We start from the raw sequence: 17518 nt of genomic DNA, 5'->3' as shown, positions 1-17518 counted from the left end.
ATGTACCACCCTTCCAATTGTTGCTACGACCACGTATAACTCATACTCTTATATATTTAGTATTTTCCACTGATCCTGCCTTTTATAATAAAAAATGCATTTCTCTTAAAAGGAAGTCCTATATCACCAGGGTAAACAGAAAACCAGTATTGCTGGACCAAAAAAGACAAAAACTGTAGCAGTAAAAATAATATAATGAATGAAACAATTTTTTTTTAATTTTGGCTAGATATTTTTGTCTGCCCAGAGGCTGTGAAGCTGAGATCTACCATCTCTTTACTAACAGGGACATTTGCAAGTGTCAGAGCAGCAGTGTTAAAGATACAACAGCACTACACTGAAACTTTCTCCCCATCATAGTCTGAAGACTGGAAAGAGAACCCTAAAGGAAATCATCATCTTATTATCTGACCAGATTCTGTATAAGGCTACGTTTGTGGGTGACCTAAAAAAGCATCTCCAGCCCCTCCAGCAGCCTGCCCCCCAATCTGGGAAATTGAGTCAGAGGATTCCAAAAGTCCTCCCAGCCCTAACATTCTAAGACCCCTCCCATCACCCACTGGCACTCCTCACCCTCCAGCAGCTTGCGGTAGGTGGCGATCTCGATGTCCAGGGCCAGCTTGGTGCTCATAAGTTCCTGGTACTCATGCATCATCCGGGCCAGCTCCTCCTTGACCTGGAGCAGGGTGGCTTCCAGCTCATCCAGCTTGGCTCAAGCATCCTTCAGGGTGCAGTTGCCCTGCTGCTCGGCATCAGCAATGGCCATCTCCAGGTTGGAGCACTGAGGGCCAGGAGGTGGCATTGCCCCCTCAGTTCTAAGGCAGCCTGAGCCTCCCTTCCCGCCGCCCGCCCCAAGTGCTTACTGTGGTTGGACCAAGCCCTGTCCTGCCCCACTTCCTAGAGCAAAACCCCATGCATGGCGGTAGAGTCCTGTCAAGCTGGGACTGGGGGGCTTGTTATTCCCAGCCCCTTGGCTTTCTGAAAAGGCCCTTCCAATTGTTCCAGAGTTCAGGTGGGAGCTAAGTGCAGGCGATGAGAGCAGGGGCTCCATTTGAGGAAGGGGTTTCTGAGATGGAGGACCCAGAGAAGGAGAAGGGGCATGGGGGAGTGTATATGATTGACAGTTCACCCCTCCCTTGGGATTGAGCCAGGAAACCCCAAAGCCCCTTCACCGGCTTCTTCACACTCTCGATCTCCGAGTGCAGCCTTTGGATGAGCCGGGTCAGCTCTGAGATCTCGTTCTTGGTGTGTTTGAGGTCATCCCCATGCCAGCCAGCTGCCAGCTGCAGCTCCTGGAACTACGGGGAGGGGGGTCAAAGCAAGGAGCCGAGCTCAGCTTGGCAGACTGTGCCTTTGCCTGGGGAGTGTGGCAGAGGTAGATATCTGTCCAGCTTCGCCAGGCCTATCACCTGCCTCCCACTCAACCATCCGTTCATTGGCTTGATTTATTTGCCTTAAACACAGTTGATCTCACTGATGGTTGGATTCGGCCTTAAGGTCAGTTGAAATTCCCATACTCTCCACACGGCAGCTTTACAACACACAACTTAGATTATGATACTCCCCTGCCTACAGTCCTTCAAAGTCAAGGTCAAATTCAAACTCCTAGCCTGGCATCAAGGTGCTTTGAGATCTGAGATCCACCAAGATCTTCAGACTCAGATCTCACTGCCCCTGCCCATCACCTACTTGGCTCTTCATCTGTGCCAAACAGTTCCAGGTTCCATAAAGGGCCCATGTGCTCTCAAGTCTCTGACTCTGCGTGAGCCTCTCCCTCCAGCTGGAAAATACTCCCCCACCCGTCCTCCCTCTTTCCCTAACCAGCTCCAACTCAGGGCAGAGTCACTTCCTCCAGGAGGCCTTCTCTGATTCCCTGCTTGGGTACACTTCTGTGCCCAGAGCCCCTGGCACACCAGTCGGTAGGTCTTGCCACGCTGTACTGTGATCACACGTTTCTATGTCTTTTCCATCAGGCTCAGAATGACAGGATGGCAGGGACCTTTAATTTTATTTCTACCATCTAACTTTGAGTGTAAGTCATTAAATTCAACTGAGGAGGCCCTGAGAGACCCGACAGTGATGCTCAGGCTGGCTACACCCCGCTCCCGCACTCCGCCCACTCAGAGGGCACAAAAAAGGCAGTAACCTGCCCGGCTTCTGGGCTTCGGCTTCTTGGCCTGGCCCGTCGCGACCTACAACTTCCCGGTGGGTGAACTTGAGAAGCCCTCCCCTGCTTCCAACCCTTGACTCCTCCTCCCCACCCCAGAAACTCGGAAAAGAGCCGATTCAGCATTCTCCCAGGGGAGGGGTGCAGTGATGGAAAGAAGTCAAAGACTTCCTGCTCTGCCACACGGGGTGAGCCCCAGGTCTATGGGGAGATTAGATTTTGGAGGACCAGCTGGCCAGTCCAGGGAGCAGGAAGCAGCTGCTTCTGCCAGGAGGCCCCTGCCTAGGAGCGCAAACCCCTGAGGTTAACATTTCGCTGCTCTGCCCTGCTGCCCTGAGCCTGTCTGCATGTGGCGAAGGCCCCATGGGCAGAGACCAGCCTTGGGCAAACGGCGTGCCCTTTGTTCTGCACATAGTAAGGGCCCGTGGGAGGCACCATGAGGAGGGATTGGAGTCTGCATGCACTCCCTGGCAGTCGAGGGTGGGAGGCACCAACTGACGGCCAGGGGAGTGAGTGCAGTCTGCAACCGTAGTAAGAGGGATTTAGGTCAGACCGCACAAGGGGAGCTGTGTGGACTTCCTCTGAAGAAGGGAAGATTGTGATGCTCCCGGTATCTTGGAATCGGTCCAGTATAAAAACAGTATGTCCACAAAGACTATACCCAGACCCCCACCTCTGAATATCCAACCGGAATCTCCAGGGCTGGCCCCAAACAGGAAGCTACACCCTCCAATGCCCCCAAAGACCTGCCTCACACCCCCCTCTCTCCCACCACTCAGGGACAGCTGCTCAGACATAACTTCTGACAGAATCACCTGAGGATAAGGGCAAGTGAGCTCAGCATGAAAGCTCTGTGAGAGCAACATGTTTTCATTTCTCCACCCAACAGTCGTGACCTTGTTGATTCTGCGAACAAGTTCCCAAAAGCCTTGCTGGCTTGGTGGGAAAGTCCATGCCTGGAGTTTCGTGAAGACAGGGACTTGCTAGACGCTGAGCATAAACTCTCCATAAGCTCCCTAACCTCTTGTTCTATATTCAGTGGAGACCGCTGATTGCCTGTCCCCACACCTGCCCTATACCCCACACCTCCAGACTTGCACCCCTTCCCGCCAGATACTCCTGGGTCTCAGCACTGAGATGGCCCCACCCTGACTGCCTGCAATGCGCGATCTTTGGATAACTGTTGGTTGCTTTGAGACTGTGCTCCTGTTCTGTAGGCAGCCTTCAGGCTCCACACATGACCCTTCTGTCCTAATTATCTGGGCAACTTAGAAGTAGAGATCTGAGAAATTAGCTGATAACCTTGATTTGGACAGACAGACCCCTCAGGCCCCAGCCTCCTCCACTTTCACTTGAATTCTTGAGACTTCTCCCCAAGGAACAAACACGATTGCTCAAAGTGAATGGCAAAAGCTTTTTATTGAAGATTCACCCAAAGATGGACAGAGGGAAGGAGAAGAGGTGGACAGGGTACTGAGCGGCTCTTGTCCTGACCTTGCCGGGTCAGTTGCTGCCAAGTGATGGGGAAGGAGTTTGGTCCTGCTGTAGAGGGAGATCCGGGATCTGGTAGGAGGTGGCATTGCGCTGGGTGGGGATATATGCGACCCTAATAATTCTGGAGATGAAGCGCCTGGCTGGATTCTCCTCTGTCCATGGGAGGTGAAGAGTCAGCTGACACCTCTCCCATTCCAGCTGGGTCAGCAAGCCCAAATTAGGAAGAAGCTACCAAACTCCAAGAGAGCAGAGTCCATGCCCTGGCACTGAGGTGGCATTGGTAAGATAAGCCCCAGGAAGGGAGGGTGGAGGTGGAGGTGAAGGAAGCAGAGACACCAGGAATGGACCAGGCTGGCCTCAGACGGCTGCAGGGACCTCACCTCCTCTATCGGTGGGATCTCTTGGCCAGGGTGGTGGTAGAGATGATCTTGCTGCTGGAACTGCCGCTGACACCAACACTACCACCAAACCCAAAAGCACTTCCGGAGCCAGAACCCAGGCCAAATCCGGAGCAGCTTCCTAACCCTCCACCAATGCCTCCTGCACTGGCAGCACCCCCAACTACAGCTGCGGGAGAAAGACAAGGACATGGTCGTTCCAACAGTGCTGGAAACCAGGAATCTCACCCCAAACCGGGGTGAACAAATGGCCACAGCGGGGGCAGATGGTACTTACAGATGCTCACGGCACTCTGGCATTCTCCAGACATTCTGTGGGTAACAGAAAGAGCAGTGAACCTCAGCAAACCTGGAGCCACACTTCGCTCAACAAGCAGGTATCAAGCACCCTCCCATCCTTCAGTGGCCAGATTTGAGGCCTGAATGTGAACCTGTTATATAACACCGTCCTGATTCATAACACACCAGCACAGAAGCAAGTGGTCCAGCAGAGGTGTCCCGGAATGGCCATGGCTCTGGACCCTCTCCCTTCCTCCTGTTCCCACCCTGCCTCAGCCCCCCTCACCGGCACTCCTCGCCCTCCAGCAGCTTGCGGTAGGTGGCGATCTCAATGTCCAAGGCCAGCTTCACACTCATGAGCTCTTGGTACTCTTGCAGCATCCGGGCCAGCTCCTCCTTGGCCTTCTGCAGGGCGACCTCCATCTCTGTGCGCTTGCTGTAGGCATCTTTCAGGGCCACCTCCCCACGCTGCTCTGCATCAGCCATGGATGCCTGCAGAGTCTGGCACTGCAGACAGGGGCACGGGACAGGCAATCACCAGTGTCCTGCTGTCAAGACCTCTAAATCTGTCCCCTCTCCTGTAGCAGCTTTGCTTGGGTTAGGATGTCAGGATTCTGTCTGTCCTTCTCCCCACCTTCCCTGACTCTTATGTATTTTATTCACTCCAACTAGGGTCCACCAATGCCCCCACCAGACTGATTAGATAAAATGAGCAAAACCAATGAAAAAGAGCCAGGAAAACTTATTTGCTGAGGTTATCATGTCATGTTAACTAGGATATTGCTGAAAAGATCTGGGTATGACTTATACAAAGAGCTACAAATCCCCTGCAGACTAGCTCAAGATCTTCTGGTCTGATGCCTTATCTGCTTGTCTACTGTGGAGGCATCTGCCTCAGGCCCCTGGCCCTGTACCGAGGCCGGGTAGAGGTGACACATACTTGCTTCTTGACAGTCTCGATCTCAGCCTGCAGCCTCTGGATCATCCTGTTAAGCTCTGAAATCTCATTCTTGGTGCTCTTCAGGCTGTCACCGTGTTGTTCGACTGAGGCCTGGAGCTGCTGGACCTGAGACCCAGGAGACACAGGGAATCAGGGGTCAGGGGTGTTTGGATAGAGTCTATTCTCAAGCGGACTCAGCAAGAATAGCCACAGGTGGCAGGAATAATACAAAATGTCATGCTATCTCCAGGCAGACCAGGATCAGTGCCACCCAGAAGAACCAGTTTTACCCCTCACTTCTCTTGGGCTTGAGCTGATGCCCATCTGCTCACAGACATCAAAAGCAGAGCCCCAGAAGCCACTCTTGGCCCCTGAGAGACGCCCGACACCCACCTTGGTCTGGTACAAGGCCTCGGCCTCGGCCTTGCTCCTCTGGGCGATGTCCTCGTACTGGGCCTTGACCTCGGCGATGATGCCGTCCAGGTCCAAGTTGCGGTTATTGTCCATGGACAGGACCACAGACATGTCACTGACGTGGGTCTGCATCTGGGACAGCTCCTGCAGGGAAAATGTCTCACATCAGGCCTCCTGGAGAGTCTTCCCTAATCTCTGACACCAGAGACCTGCCATCACCACAGAAATGGCCATGCCACATGCTCAGATGGAAGCCAACCTGGCATTCCCAAAGCATACAGAGAAGGATGAGGGGTAAATTTCCATGTAGAAATCATGTGGTTGGCGATATCTCAAGTCAGAAAAACAATGCTTGTAGTCTCTACTGCTCCCTAAGCTCCTCCAGGTCAGGGGGCCCTGAGTATGTTACATGGAAGGGAAAGGAATGGATCTATTTCACCAGAGAAATGCTAGACAGCAATAACTTCTATCCCATGCAATCTTTAGACCTAATCTTCTAAGACAACCTCTGGTTTTGAGACCTCTCAGTTGAATCTCTCACTTCAACCCTTTCTATCCATGACCTTGCTGAGAGCCCGCAGCCCTGAAGTAAGGGAGCTGGAGTCCTTTCAACGAACTGTCAATTCCAACCAGCAGCCTCACAGATGGAGGAGTCCCTTCCCTGAATGTGGGGGTGGGGGTGGGGGAATGGAGTCCTCACCGCAGCATAGAGGACCCTCAGGAAGTTGATCTCATCATTACGGGCCTCCACTTTGGCCTCCAACTCCGCCTTGTTCATGTAGGTGACGTCCACGTCCTGCAGAGGAAGGGGGAGGATAAGAGACAAGGTACAGGCATTCCAACAGTGGGCAGGGAGTGTTATGTGACACACAAGGTAGCACCAGGTGAGGTGGCTGGGGACTAATCATTTGGCCTATTCCGCCCCTAAAGCCACCTGCAGACATGGAAGTTAATTACCCAAATGGGCTTTTTTTTCACAGCCTTAATTCATAGTTCAGTGAGATCTGGATAGTACCAAGTGGGGTGGAGATGAGAGGGATGGACCGAACCCATGATTCAAGCCAAAGGCCACTCCCAAGGGAAGTGGGAGCACATCCCTACCCGCCTTCAACCCTTACCTTCTTTAAGACCACAAAGTCATTTTCAGCAGCTGTACGTTTGTTGATCTCATTTTCATACCTGGGGATGGGAAGATGCAAAAAAAAAAAAAAAAAAACAAGGGCTTCCCTGGTGGCGCAGTGGTTGAGAGTCCGCCTGCCGATGCAGGGGACACAGGTTTGTGCCCCGGTCTGGGAAGATCCCACATGCCGTGGAGCAGCTGGGCCCGTGAGCCATGGCCGCTGAGCCTGCGCATCCGGAGCCCGTGCTCCGCAACGGGAGAGGCCACAGCAGTGAGAGGCCCGGGTACCGCAAAAAAAAACAAACAAAAAAAAACCAAAAGCCCCACAGTGAGCTACTGTTTCCACTCTCTCCTGCTGGTTTTCAAACATCTAACTACCTGGAAAAATCCATCTAATTGGCTACATTTTCCCACGTTCATACAGATATTCATTCCACCTACATTTACTGAGTCATTACAGCATATGAGGTACCAGTCTAGACCCTAGTTTACTCAGAGAAGTGAAAAACAAATTTTAAAAAGACTGTTTGCAAGAGATAAGATGTGAGGAGGAGAACCAGCAATGATCTGGTCGACTTTATTTCCATAGAGGGGCTGTCCTTTGGCCATTGGGTGGATTAAATTCTCAGGAGGGTTGCCAATACTCCAGTTCTTTTTCTTTGGTGTGAGAGTGAATTGAGAGAGGGAGCTGGTATTTTTCTCAGCTCCATCCCATAATGAGCATAATAAGAGTTACTCTGCATTCAATGTTCATTTTATGTCCGGCACTATGCTACTAGCTCTCTCTATCTCATTTAATTCTCACAACCTATAAAGTAGAACTATTATCCCCATTTTAAAGATGATGAAAACTAAGGTTCAGAGAAGGTTAAGCGAGTCACCCAAGATCACAGAGCTAGTAAGTGAAGGAATCAGTACGCCAAGCAAGTCCACCTATCTCTACAGCCTATATTCTTCTAACCCTGCTGTATTATTTTCCATCTGTTTGGTTTTTTATCTTATTTGTATATGGCAAGCCCAGCTCTCTGAATACATCACTCATTTTCTGTTTGGGGCAACTTAGGGTTACTAGACCTCACCCCATTAAAAAAGTGACCATGTAGAAGCATGGGAACAGACTGGAGGTCCTCCCTGACCCTTTGGGGTCTCTTCAGAGCCTGAGATTCTAAATGATGAAGAGGAGCCCGGGGGGCCCGGGGCATGGCTGGGCAGATTGTCACATCCCCTCCCCAAATACTTGGCCTTGAAGTCCTCCACGCTGTCCTGCATGATTTTCAGCTCAAACTGCAGGCGTCCTTTGTTGTTGGTCAAGGTATCCAGCTGCTTCCTCAGGGCACTGAGGTAGGCCTCAAAGAAGGGATCAAGGTTTTTGCTGGATGTGGTTGTCGCCTGCTGCTGAAGGAGGTTCCACTTGGTCTCTAGAACCTTGTTCTGCTGCTCTAAGAACCGCACCTGTATTTAACACAGGGACCAACCGACAGATGAGGGCCTGAATCTCTGGCAGGAGGTCTGGCCAACACCATCCCCGTCAATCCAAGCTAACCAGCGAGCCCAAGAGCCATCCGAGTAGGGCCACCACGTTGCAACTCCAGGCATTATCTGCTGGGGTCAACATGGCGGCCCCGCTCCATAGCAGCAAGTGGGCCACGTGTGTTGGGAAAAGCAGAGCAGAGCCCAAGCATCGGGGCCTGACTGTGCAGCAAGAACAACGTCCCGACCACAGGGATCCAGAGCTACTGAGAAGGGAGGAGTTGCTGAGAATACTGAACTTCTATGAAATAATAAAATAAAACAAACTTAGGAGATACAACCACAGCCTAAGGGCTCTTGCATCCAAAGCGATCCTGACCCAAGGCAAAGGAATGATAAATTCACTGAAGATGTTTTAAACAAGCTTTCTCATAAATGGACCTGGTGTGTCCCTGTGAACCTGTGCACGACTGAGTATAAATATTTAAGATCAGGCCCTAGACATATTCTGAGTCTCATAGACTCACTGCTGCAAAAGGACTTCCCTGAACTTTCCCTCTAGGAAGAGATCTAGCCAGATAAACCAGGGTTTGGCATGATATTTCCACTTTAGGTGCTTCGGAATTGTAAGAAAAGCAGCTAAGGGTGACTGATCACAGTTTGAACTTAAACTGATGATGGGAGATTAGACAAGGAAGCACCCAACCCTTGGTCTTACTTTCACATCTACAGGTCCTAGAGTCACAATAAAGCCCTTTTAAGCTGCTATGGGTTAATTCAAACTAGCAAGAAGAGCAAATATTCTCACTCGATCTACTCCAAGATTGTTCATTCTTGCCCCATTCATCTAAGAGAAATAAGACTTCGATGCACAGAGAACCAGGGCAGCCTGGGCCAAACGTGCTACAGCCATCTATTCAGTCATTCATCTTTGGATTAATGACTCTCTGGAACTAATCTCTTTGTTATCATCCATCATACAGAAGCACAGCGTACAGCAGAAAAGACTTGAACCTCCAGAACTTGCATGGAGTAGGGAAGTGGACTACAAAAAAGAAAATCAGAGAGCCAACCCCTATCCTCTTCAAACAGACCCAGAAATGAGCAGTTTTGCCCAGAATCAGGACGATGAACACAATGACCTTCCAAGGTCCTACCAGAAACTCTAATCTGCCATTAGAGTCAGTCCCTTTCTCATTTGGGAAACCAGCCTGGTTTTCTTCTGCTCTGACAACAGAAGTGCCAGTCGTTAAGCTATTATATTAACTATAATTAATTAACTATTAAATTATTAGCCATATTATTTATGAAACCAAAATCTGAGAAGAAGCAGGGAAACAAGGAACCCACTTTATAGCTGGGGTGACTGGACCCAGAAAAGTTGAATGATTTGCCCAGTAACACATAGCACGTCAGGAAATCCAAGTATTGAACTGCGTTGAGCAGCCTGTTTTCCCACCAGTCATAGGACAAAAGAGAAAGAGTAATGACTCTTCTTAACCGAGTGGGAAACAGCGGCCCAGAGAAGTTCACAGTTTTCCCAAGTCCGCAGCAGGCTCAGGTCCGAGATGCCAGGACTCAGAAACCCTGGCTTCTACCACCTTATCTGACCAAGGGGCCGGCTCACCTTGTCAATGAAGGAGGCGAACCTGTCGTTGAGGGTCTTGATCTGCTCCCGTTCCTCGGTCCGGATCTTCTGGATCTCAGGGTCAATCTCCATGTGGAGTGGCGTCAGCAAGCTCTGATTGATGGTGACCTCCTGAATCCCTCCAGCAGGGCAAACAGGGAAGCCAGCACCACCCCGTCCACCAAAGGAGCCCCCGAATCCAAGGCCAAAGCAGCCAGCCCCCAAACCTCCAGCAGCCCCAAACCCAGCGCCTCGCCAGCACCCAGCCGTGCCGATGGAGATGCTCTTGTTTCCCCCGAGGTTGCAAAGGCTTCTGCTACTGAAGCCCCCGGAGCAGGATCCTGTGCCCCCAGACATGGAGATCGAGCTGAAAGCAAGCTTCTTGCCTCCACCTACGATGGCTGAGCCACAGCTAAAGCCCTGGGGCCCGCCTCGGACACACTGCTGTCTGATGAGCATGGCTGGAGAGAGAGGAACACGCTCAGAGTTGTCAGAGAGAAGCGAGAAGGGCCAGGCCACTGACTGCCACAGCCGTAGCCTGGGTCTCTTATATGTGCAGGAGAGCAGGGCTTGGTTGCAGGGGCATAAAGGGAAAAATCTGAAACACCTCTGGGCTTGGCCTTTGGCACTGGCCCATCCTTCTTACACCTGCTGAACATGTCACAAACACACCTACAGAAGTCATTCGGAGGGCATGCTCTCCGCCGGGAGAAGCTGAACCGGTGATGCAGGGCCTCCTGGGTCACAGGCCCCCCCACCCACTGTACTCCCATCTCACCAGCCTCCAGGGGCCTCCCTGCTCCAGACAAGACAACCCATCGCTCTGTCGCTCACTCCACAGAATTTGGAAATTGCAGGCCTGACTTCACATGCATGCTCTGCAAACCTGAAGCAAGTCATTCTCTGGGGCTCCGTTGCTTCACCCATAAATTGGAAATACTACAAATATTCTCCTCCACCTCTGTCAAGATCCTGAGATTAAGAAGAATGAGTGCTTTGTAAACCGTCAGAGGCTGCACGGTTATTTGTCACTTTCATCACTCTTCTTCCATGTGCACTTGGCCCCGTGTAGTCATACAAAAGGGGAAATCCATATTCCAGCCTTCTAGCCTTCCAAACCTAGATCAAGACTCACCTCGACTTTACACACAGTTATTGAGAACCTACTATGTGCCAGGCATGGAGCTGGGGACAGAAGAAAGTTGACTCTGCCTTGGGCCGTCAAGACTCGCATTCCTTCTCGGGGCTTCCAGTCTGGGTTGGCAGGATTCTAGGTCAGCGTTCTCCAGGCTGGGTCCTTATTGTGCGCGCCATGCTACTCAGTTTGCTGCCCAGTTGTTTTCTTGGCTCCACCGGAACAGGCCATGTCCTGTTTTCCCATCATGGTCCCGGCATTCAGGGTAGGAGCTTGGAACTTTTTGTTCCAAGGTGCTGGGGACCCCTTTGGCAGAATGGTGAAACCTATGAGCCTCTGCCCAGAGCAATGTTTTCAAATACAAAACCCTAGTTTTAAGCTCGAACTTAAATTCTTCCCCACTGAGTGCAACAGATCTGTCTTCAAATCCCACCTGTTGCCACTAACTGGCTGTGCAGTCTTGGGCAGGTCACCTAACCTCTCTGAACCCATTCAACCCATCCTCTCATCTACCATATGGGACGCCTGCCTCATAGATCGTGAGATGATGTATCTACAGTGCCTGGTATGTAGTAGGTCGGTAGGCATTCATTCTTATCCTGCCTGGGCTTTGCCATTGCCACTTCTGAGGAGAGATTAGATGAAACCTCATCCCTCTTCTCAATCCCTAATGAGACTGCTATTCTGAATCTGGGGAACAGCAGTGATGAGGGCCTACATAATTCCCACAGGCCTGAGCTGACCCTGACCGAATGAAAGCTGGCCACCCCAAAAATGATCAAGCCATCCCGTGCAAAGAGAGAGAGCAGGGCGGGCCCATGGGGTGAGAAGAGGGTGGTCAGTGGATGCAGGTCTTCGGGATCGGGCTGCAGGGGAGGCTGGACTGGCTGGGAGCTCTCTCCTCTGGCCAGCTCCTCTCTCCCCACCTCTACCCTCATTGCCTCTCCCTGCTCTCCTCTTCCCTCTACCTCTGAGATGCACCCCACCGTCTGTCCCCATCTACTTCAGCCTTTGCTGGGCTCTCCCTGCCCCTGCCTAGGTGGCCTCTAAGTAAATGGAGAGTGGGTGGAAGTGCTGTGGCAGGGAGGACAGGAGACCCCCTGGGCCCCATCAAATGTCCATGGGAGAGAGCCCAAGGGATGGTCCGTCCACCTGTAGTAAGTGAGCATTCTAGAGCCAGGACTATCTCCTACGAGGGACAAGGTTGAACATCCTCTCATCCTTTCAATGAGTATTTATTGAATGCCAACTTCATGCCAGGCACTGTACTGAATGCTCTATATACATGTGGTCATGTAATCTTCCTAAAAGCTCTCTGCAGTCAGTATCACAACCGTGTTTACAAATGATGACTTGGAAGCCCCGGGGAGGAGAAGTAGCCCCCCGGGGTCACACAGTAGCATGTGGTGGAGCCGGGACCCGAACCCACATCAGTCTGCTCGCAAAGGCTCTGCCCTCCCTGGGGGTTGATGAGGACTTTCATGGGCTAGGAGGAGGGTTTGCATCTGCAGGGTGCAGCCTCAAGGCATCTCGTGATGTGTCCATTGTGTCTTGTAGTCTATAGCTGTGACACCCCAATACTAGGAGAAAATGCTGTGTCCTTAAGTTGTGTCCAGTGCCTAAAACAGAAAGCCAGCAGGGGTGGAAGGGACTTTAAGGGAACTAATCTATAATATACAATCAATCTTACTTTGTGCCTGTGGGGCACCCAAACCAAGGATCCCCAATTGATGTACTTCTCATCAAGCTAACCCTAAGTCGAGGCAGACGCCATCCCTGAGATAAAAATTTAGATGAGGGAAAGCCCGCCTTGCTTTCCATGTAGAAGGAACTCTCATATAGAGCTGCCGTCACGTGCTGGACACTGGGTGCTTTTCAGGTAGGGGTTCCCTTCCTCACAACAACCCTGCAAAAAAGAGGAGTTTTTATGCTCAGTTTAGAGCTACAGCCGCTGAGGCTCAGAGAGGTTATGTAACTTGCCTGAGATCACATAGCTAGGAAGTGGTGGAGGTAGGAGGCCAGTCCTGTCTGTCTAACGTCAAAGCTTGTGACCTTAACCTCTGCACCACAATGCTGTATATCAGAATCTGCAGGAAAAACAACTATACAGCAACTTAGAGTAGCCACGGGGTCTCGGCCAGCACTCTGCTTGTTCTGTCCTTGCTTTTGCCACAGGACTGGTTGTTTGGATCATGTGGCCCTGTCCTTACAAGTATCCAATAATATAGGACACTGTCCTGAGGGGCCAATTCTGTGTCCTCCAACTAACTGAGTCCAAGTTAACTAAATGACAAATCCTATAATAAACCCAAACCAAACAGGAAGAAAGCTCTGGACTAGAGCCATATTCTGTGGCTCTATCATGAAGTCAGAATTGCCAGAGGTTCACAAAATCCTCAAACGGCAGCCTGAGAAACTGAAGGCAGGCATGCCTTCAGTGTGCAAGACAGCGTTGACCCTCGAGGCAGAGAGGCAAAGAAGAGTTTCCATCCCTGAGAAAGGGAAGGTTTCCTCCTGCAGCTCCTGGGCCAGCTCCTGGTGACTCCCCCTGGCAGTGACAGCTAAAAGCAGGTTTCCACTCCACCTCCACAGTTCCACTCTTAACCTCTGTGACCCTTCCTCAACTGGCAGCCGTTCCCCGTCTTGTCAAAGAAGGATGAGCAGCTGACAGGGGTGTGGAGCGGAGTGGAGGGTGTGTTTGCCTAGGGTTTTCTGGGTCAGGGAGGCAAGCCCTTGCATTCAGTCCTGGGATTACAGGGATCCCAAGTCTTTTAGCCCCAAACCTGGTGTGTGGTGTGGGAAAGCACCTCCGCCCGTCCTGACCGGGTTGTGCTCTCACCCCGTTCAGTCAACCAGCCTCAGCAGCCCCAGAGTCACTCTGTGGGGAGCCAGAGCCAACTTGGGGATCAGAGACTCTGCAGAAGAGGACCAGTCAGCATTTCAGCAAGGGGACAGTGAGGGCAGAGAGAGGGTGGGGAGCCCTTAGAATCGGGAAGGGGGAGTCTGTACACAAGGTCCCCCCTTTCCCAGGGGTAGAGAGCATTCTTGGTCTCTCCCCACTTCCCAGGCATGTGTCAGCAGGGGTTACCCAACATGTTTTGAAAGCAAAACCATTCTTGTCATCCAAAACATATGCACACGGGCTTCCCTGGTGGCGCAGTGGTTGAGAGTCCGCCTGCCGATGCAGGGAACACGGGTTCATGCCCTGGTCCGGGAAGATCCCACATGCCGCTGAGCGCCTGGGCCCGTGAGCCATGGCCGCTGAGCCTGCGCGTCCGGAGCCTGTGCTCCGCAACGGGAGAGGCCACAACAGTGAGAGGCCTGCGTACCGCAAAAAAAAACAAACAGAGCATAAAATAACTGAAGTGAAAAATACACTAGAAGGAATCAATAGCAGAATAAATGAGGCAGAAGAACAGAAAAAAAAATCGCTGACCCACCGTCCCAGAACTGAGCCATCACTTCCACTAACCTTTGTCCCCGAGGCTATAATCACTTTCTCAGCTCCCTTATCTCTCCCCACGGAGCATGGGAGGGGGAGACAGTGGCAACTGGGGAAGGGAGTGATGTCAGCCATCTGAGTCAGGCGCAGCCAGGATGGTGGCAGTAGAGTCAGCTGCAAACACACACTCCCCCTCTCCCCAGAGACTGACATCCTCCGGTATTTACCTGGAGCTCTGTGCCAGGCTTTGTGCCGGGAGCTGGTAACAGGCGCTCAGGCAGCCCAGGGCCCACTCTAACCGTTATTGCTTGGAGACAGTCTCACCAGTCCCAGCCCAGACAGCATGGAGCCACTGTGCCTCCTCCAGTCCAACTCTCCACTCATCTCTATACAGGACACCCAAACTCAGACCTTCTTAGTGTAGGAGGTGTGGTTCCCTCCCCACCTCTGCTGCTTGGACCAAGGGCTTCCATCTCTGAGACCTTCCCCTGTCCAGAGGCTCTCCCTGCACAGGACGCAAGGACAGAGGGGACAGAGCGCTGCTGCCGCTATGGAAAGGATGAGGGGAGACAGCCTATGGCATCAACCAGGCACCCAACGTGAGTCAGGCTGAGCAATAGGAAAGATGCAGAGGTGAAGAAAACAGCCACTGCCCTTGAGGAGCCTCATCCAGGGCAGCGCTTTCTCATCTAGTAGGAATAATTATAGTTGGCATTTATTGAGCACTTACTTTCCATGCAATAATGCATCCAATCCCTATGCTGGGGATGCTCCGTTTGCGTCCTTTCTGCCCCAGATCCATTCCCTGACCTCCTTAACCCCTGCAGGCTGCTCCCTGCCTCTCTGGCTTCCGGAGGAGGGGGTTGGCCAAGGAGGGGACACTAGCAGGAGATCTGAGAGAGAGGTGGCTATTTCCTCCTGCCCCCTCCCTGCTCCAGAGGTGGCTGCCTTCCTCTGTGATTACAGCTTCTTCCCATCCCCGTACCCCTATGACCCAATCAGTCATCCATTCTTCCTCTTGTCTCTTCAGCTCTACTCAGAGCCACCATCTCGTCCTGATTTTCCTGGGACTGTCCTGCTTTAGCACTGAAAGTCCCACACCCCAGAAAACCCCTGGGCCCTGGACACCCCTGCTCAGGGGGAGTGGGGGGATGGGGTGGGTGGCAATGGCTTCCCACAACTGCCTGCCTCTGGCCTCTCCGTCCTGTGTTTGTGCCCTTAGCCACATCCAAACCTCTGTAAGGAATCCTTTCATTAAAGTCCATTTAGTTGAACTATCTTGGGTAAATTGGTTTCCTTCTGGGACCCTGAATGGTCCCATCCCCACACAGCCCGGTGAGGTAGGTATTATTATTACTACAATCTTTTCACAGGTGAGGAAACTGCGGCACAAAGAGGTCAAGTACTTGGTCAAAGTCACACCACCAGTAAATAGCAGAGCCAGGATTCAAGCCCAGGAATTCTAGCTCCAGGGCCATGTGCTTACCCACTCATGTCTCCCTCATAGAAGGCAAAGGCTGAAAAGCTCCTTCTTAGATACTTTTGATGGAGAGAACTGTGGGTCTGAGAAAAGGGCTGGCCTCCCCATAAAGGAGAGGGCAATGGCGTGACCTCCTGCAGCTCAGGCCATGGAGTTGGGAGTTGACCAGGTGGAGACAGGGAAGAGGGAAGGAGCAGTGCAGGAGCTGACGGGCTGCTGGAGAATGAGAAGGTGACCCTCCCGCCCTCTTAGCACCTGGCCCTGATGCCCACACTCTTGGCTTCATGCAGAGCTTCCTGCAGAAGAGGGAAGGAGAAGATGTTTCCAGGGTTATGTTCAGACAGGCCCAGAGATAGGATGAGCGCCAAGGGGCAGGAGGGATGGGGCATAGTTCCAGTCCCAAGTACCCATCAAGCCTCCAGGCACAAGCTGAGCTGCTGATCCCCATCCAGGGTGCAGGAGAAGAGCCTGCCCAGAGGTCCCAGGTTAACAGGAAACCTGCGTTCCAGACAAGAACTGGACAGAAACAGAGCCAAGAACAGCAACAGGTGCAGCCAGACTGTGCCAGGGACAAGAAGGGTCTCGTGCATTCTGACATGGAGAACTGGGGAAGGTTTCCAGGTGGGAGGAAAACTGGTGCAGACTTGGGAAGAAGGAGGAACAGGGATGAATGGGGCTGTCCTGGGTCAGGAGTAGAGCCCATTGTAGGCAGTTAAGCAGGGAGCAAGATACAAGAGATACTAAAACATCAGTGGGATGGAGGAGATGGAGGGCATCCCAGGGAGTATAGTGGAGGGTTGGAAAGAACCCCTTGATGAGCTGATTGGGGTGAGGAGTGAGATGTCCACAGGACCTACCCAAACAACCATAGATATTCCATAAATTGCCTCCCAAGGAGAGTGAGCTGGGTAGCTGCATAGCTTTTGTTTTGCTGGGTGAGCTGTGCAATCCTGGGGCAGAGCTGAATTGCTGGAAGGAGCGGCAGAGAAGCCGCACATTGCCAAAAGGAGCCTTCATCTCTGGCCTGCAGCCTGTCCTCTAAATGCCCTTTCAACACATATTTAAGGCTATGGCTTAGCATCATTGCTGAATTATTAACCTGCCCAGGAGAAGGGTCAGGTTTGCCACCCTGGGTAGAGCTGGAGCCAGCACATCACTGGGAGGGGACTGGATGAAGTGACAGAACACCGAGGACCTCAGCACAAATCCTCATCTCCAAACCCAGGGTATCTGAATTAGCTGTCAAAGGCCAGCCTCTGGCCCTGGAAACCAAGGGCTCCAAGAAGGAAAGTCTGGCTCTCATGAATGGGAGGGGTTATGCAGGAGACACCAGGAACAGAAGGGGTGAGAAAGACACATTAGGAGGGCACAATAGGTCTGATCTTGTTTGCCAGAGTAGCCCTAGTCCTGGCACTCAATAAAATTTATGGGAGGGAGGGAGGGGGGAGGGGGAGGGGGAGGGAGAGTGAAAGGAAGACCCACTACCAGGAGAACTGGGTGCTGCTTTATTTCACAGGAAATAATTGGACAGAAATACAGAAATGGAGGCCCA

The 17518-nt window shown here is 52.0% G+C and overlaps 1 protein-coding gene across 1 annotated transcript; it reads right to left on the bottom strand.

The window, feature by feature from the left end:
- Positions 1-4046: 4046 nt before the first annotated feature.
- KRT4 (keratin 4) lies at positions 4047-10368 on the bottom strand. The gene is made up of 9 exons (XM_032645328.1): positions 9910-10368; positions 8050-8264; positions 6811-6871; positions 6393-6488; positions 5672-5836; positions 5279-5404; positions 4625-4845; positions 4337-4371; positions 4047-4228 (listed from the first exon to the last, which is right to left on the bottom strand). The coding sequence occupies exons 1-9, from the start codon at positions 10366-10368 to the stop codon at positions 4047-4049; spliced, it is 1560 nt and encodes a 519-aa protein (XP_032501219.1).
- Positions 10369-17518: the final 7150 nt, after the last annotated feature.

The sequence above is a fragment of the Phocoena sinus genome, chromosome 10 (assembly GCF_008692025.1).
Source record: "Phocoena sinus isolate mPhoSin1 chromosome 10, mPhoSin1.pri, whole genome shotgun sequence".
Taxonomy (NCBI): Eukaryota; Metazoa; Chordata; class Mammalia; order Artiodactyla; family Phocoenidae; genus Phocoena; species Phocoena sinus.
This window is presented reverse-complemented; position numbering and strand designations above follow the sequence as displayed.

Coding starts and splice junctions, on each gene's coding strand:
- KRT4 (XM_032645328.1), bottom strand. CDS start 10,368: ATGCTCATCAGACAGCAGTGTGTCCGAGGCGGGCCCCAGGGCTTTAGC. Junction 5,405..5,671: donor AGGCCTTGTACCAGACCAAG/GTGGGTGTCGGG, acceptor CCTGGGTCTCAG/GTCCAGCAGCTCCAGGCCTC. Junction 4,372..4,624: donor CTGGAGGGCGAGGAGTGCCG/GTGAGGGGGGCT, acceptor TGTTACCCACAG/AATGTCTGGAGAATGCCAGA.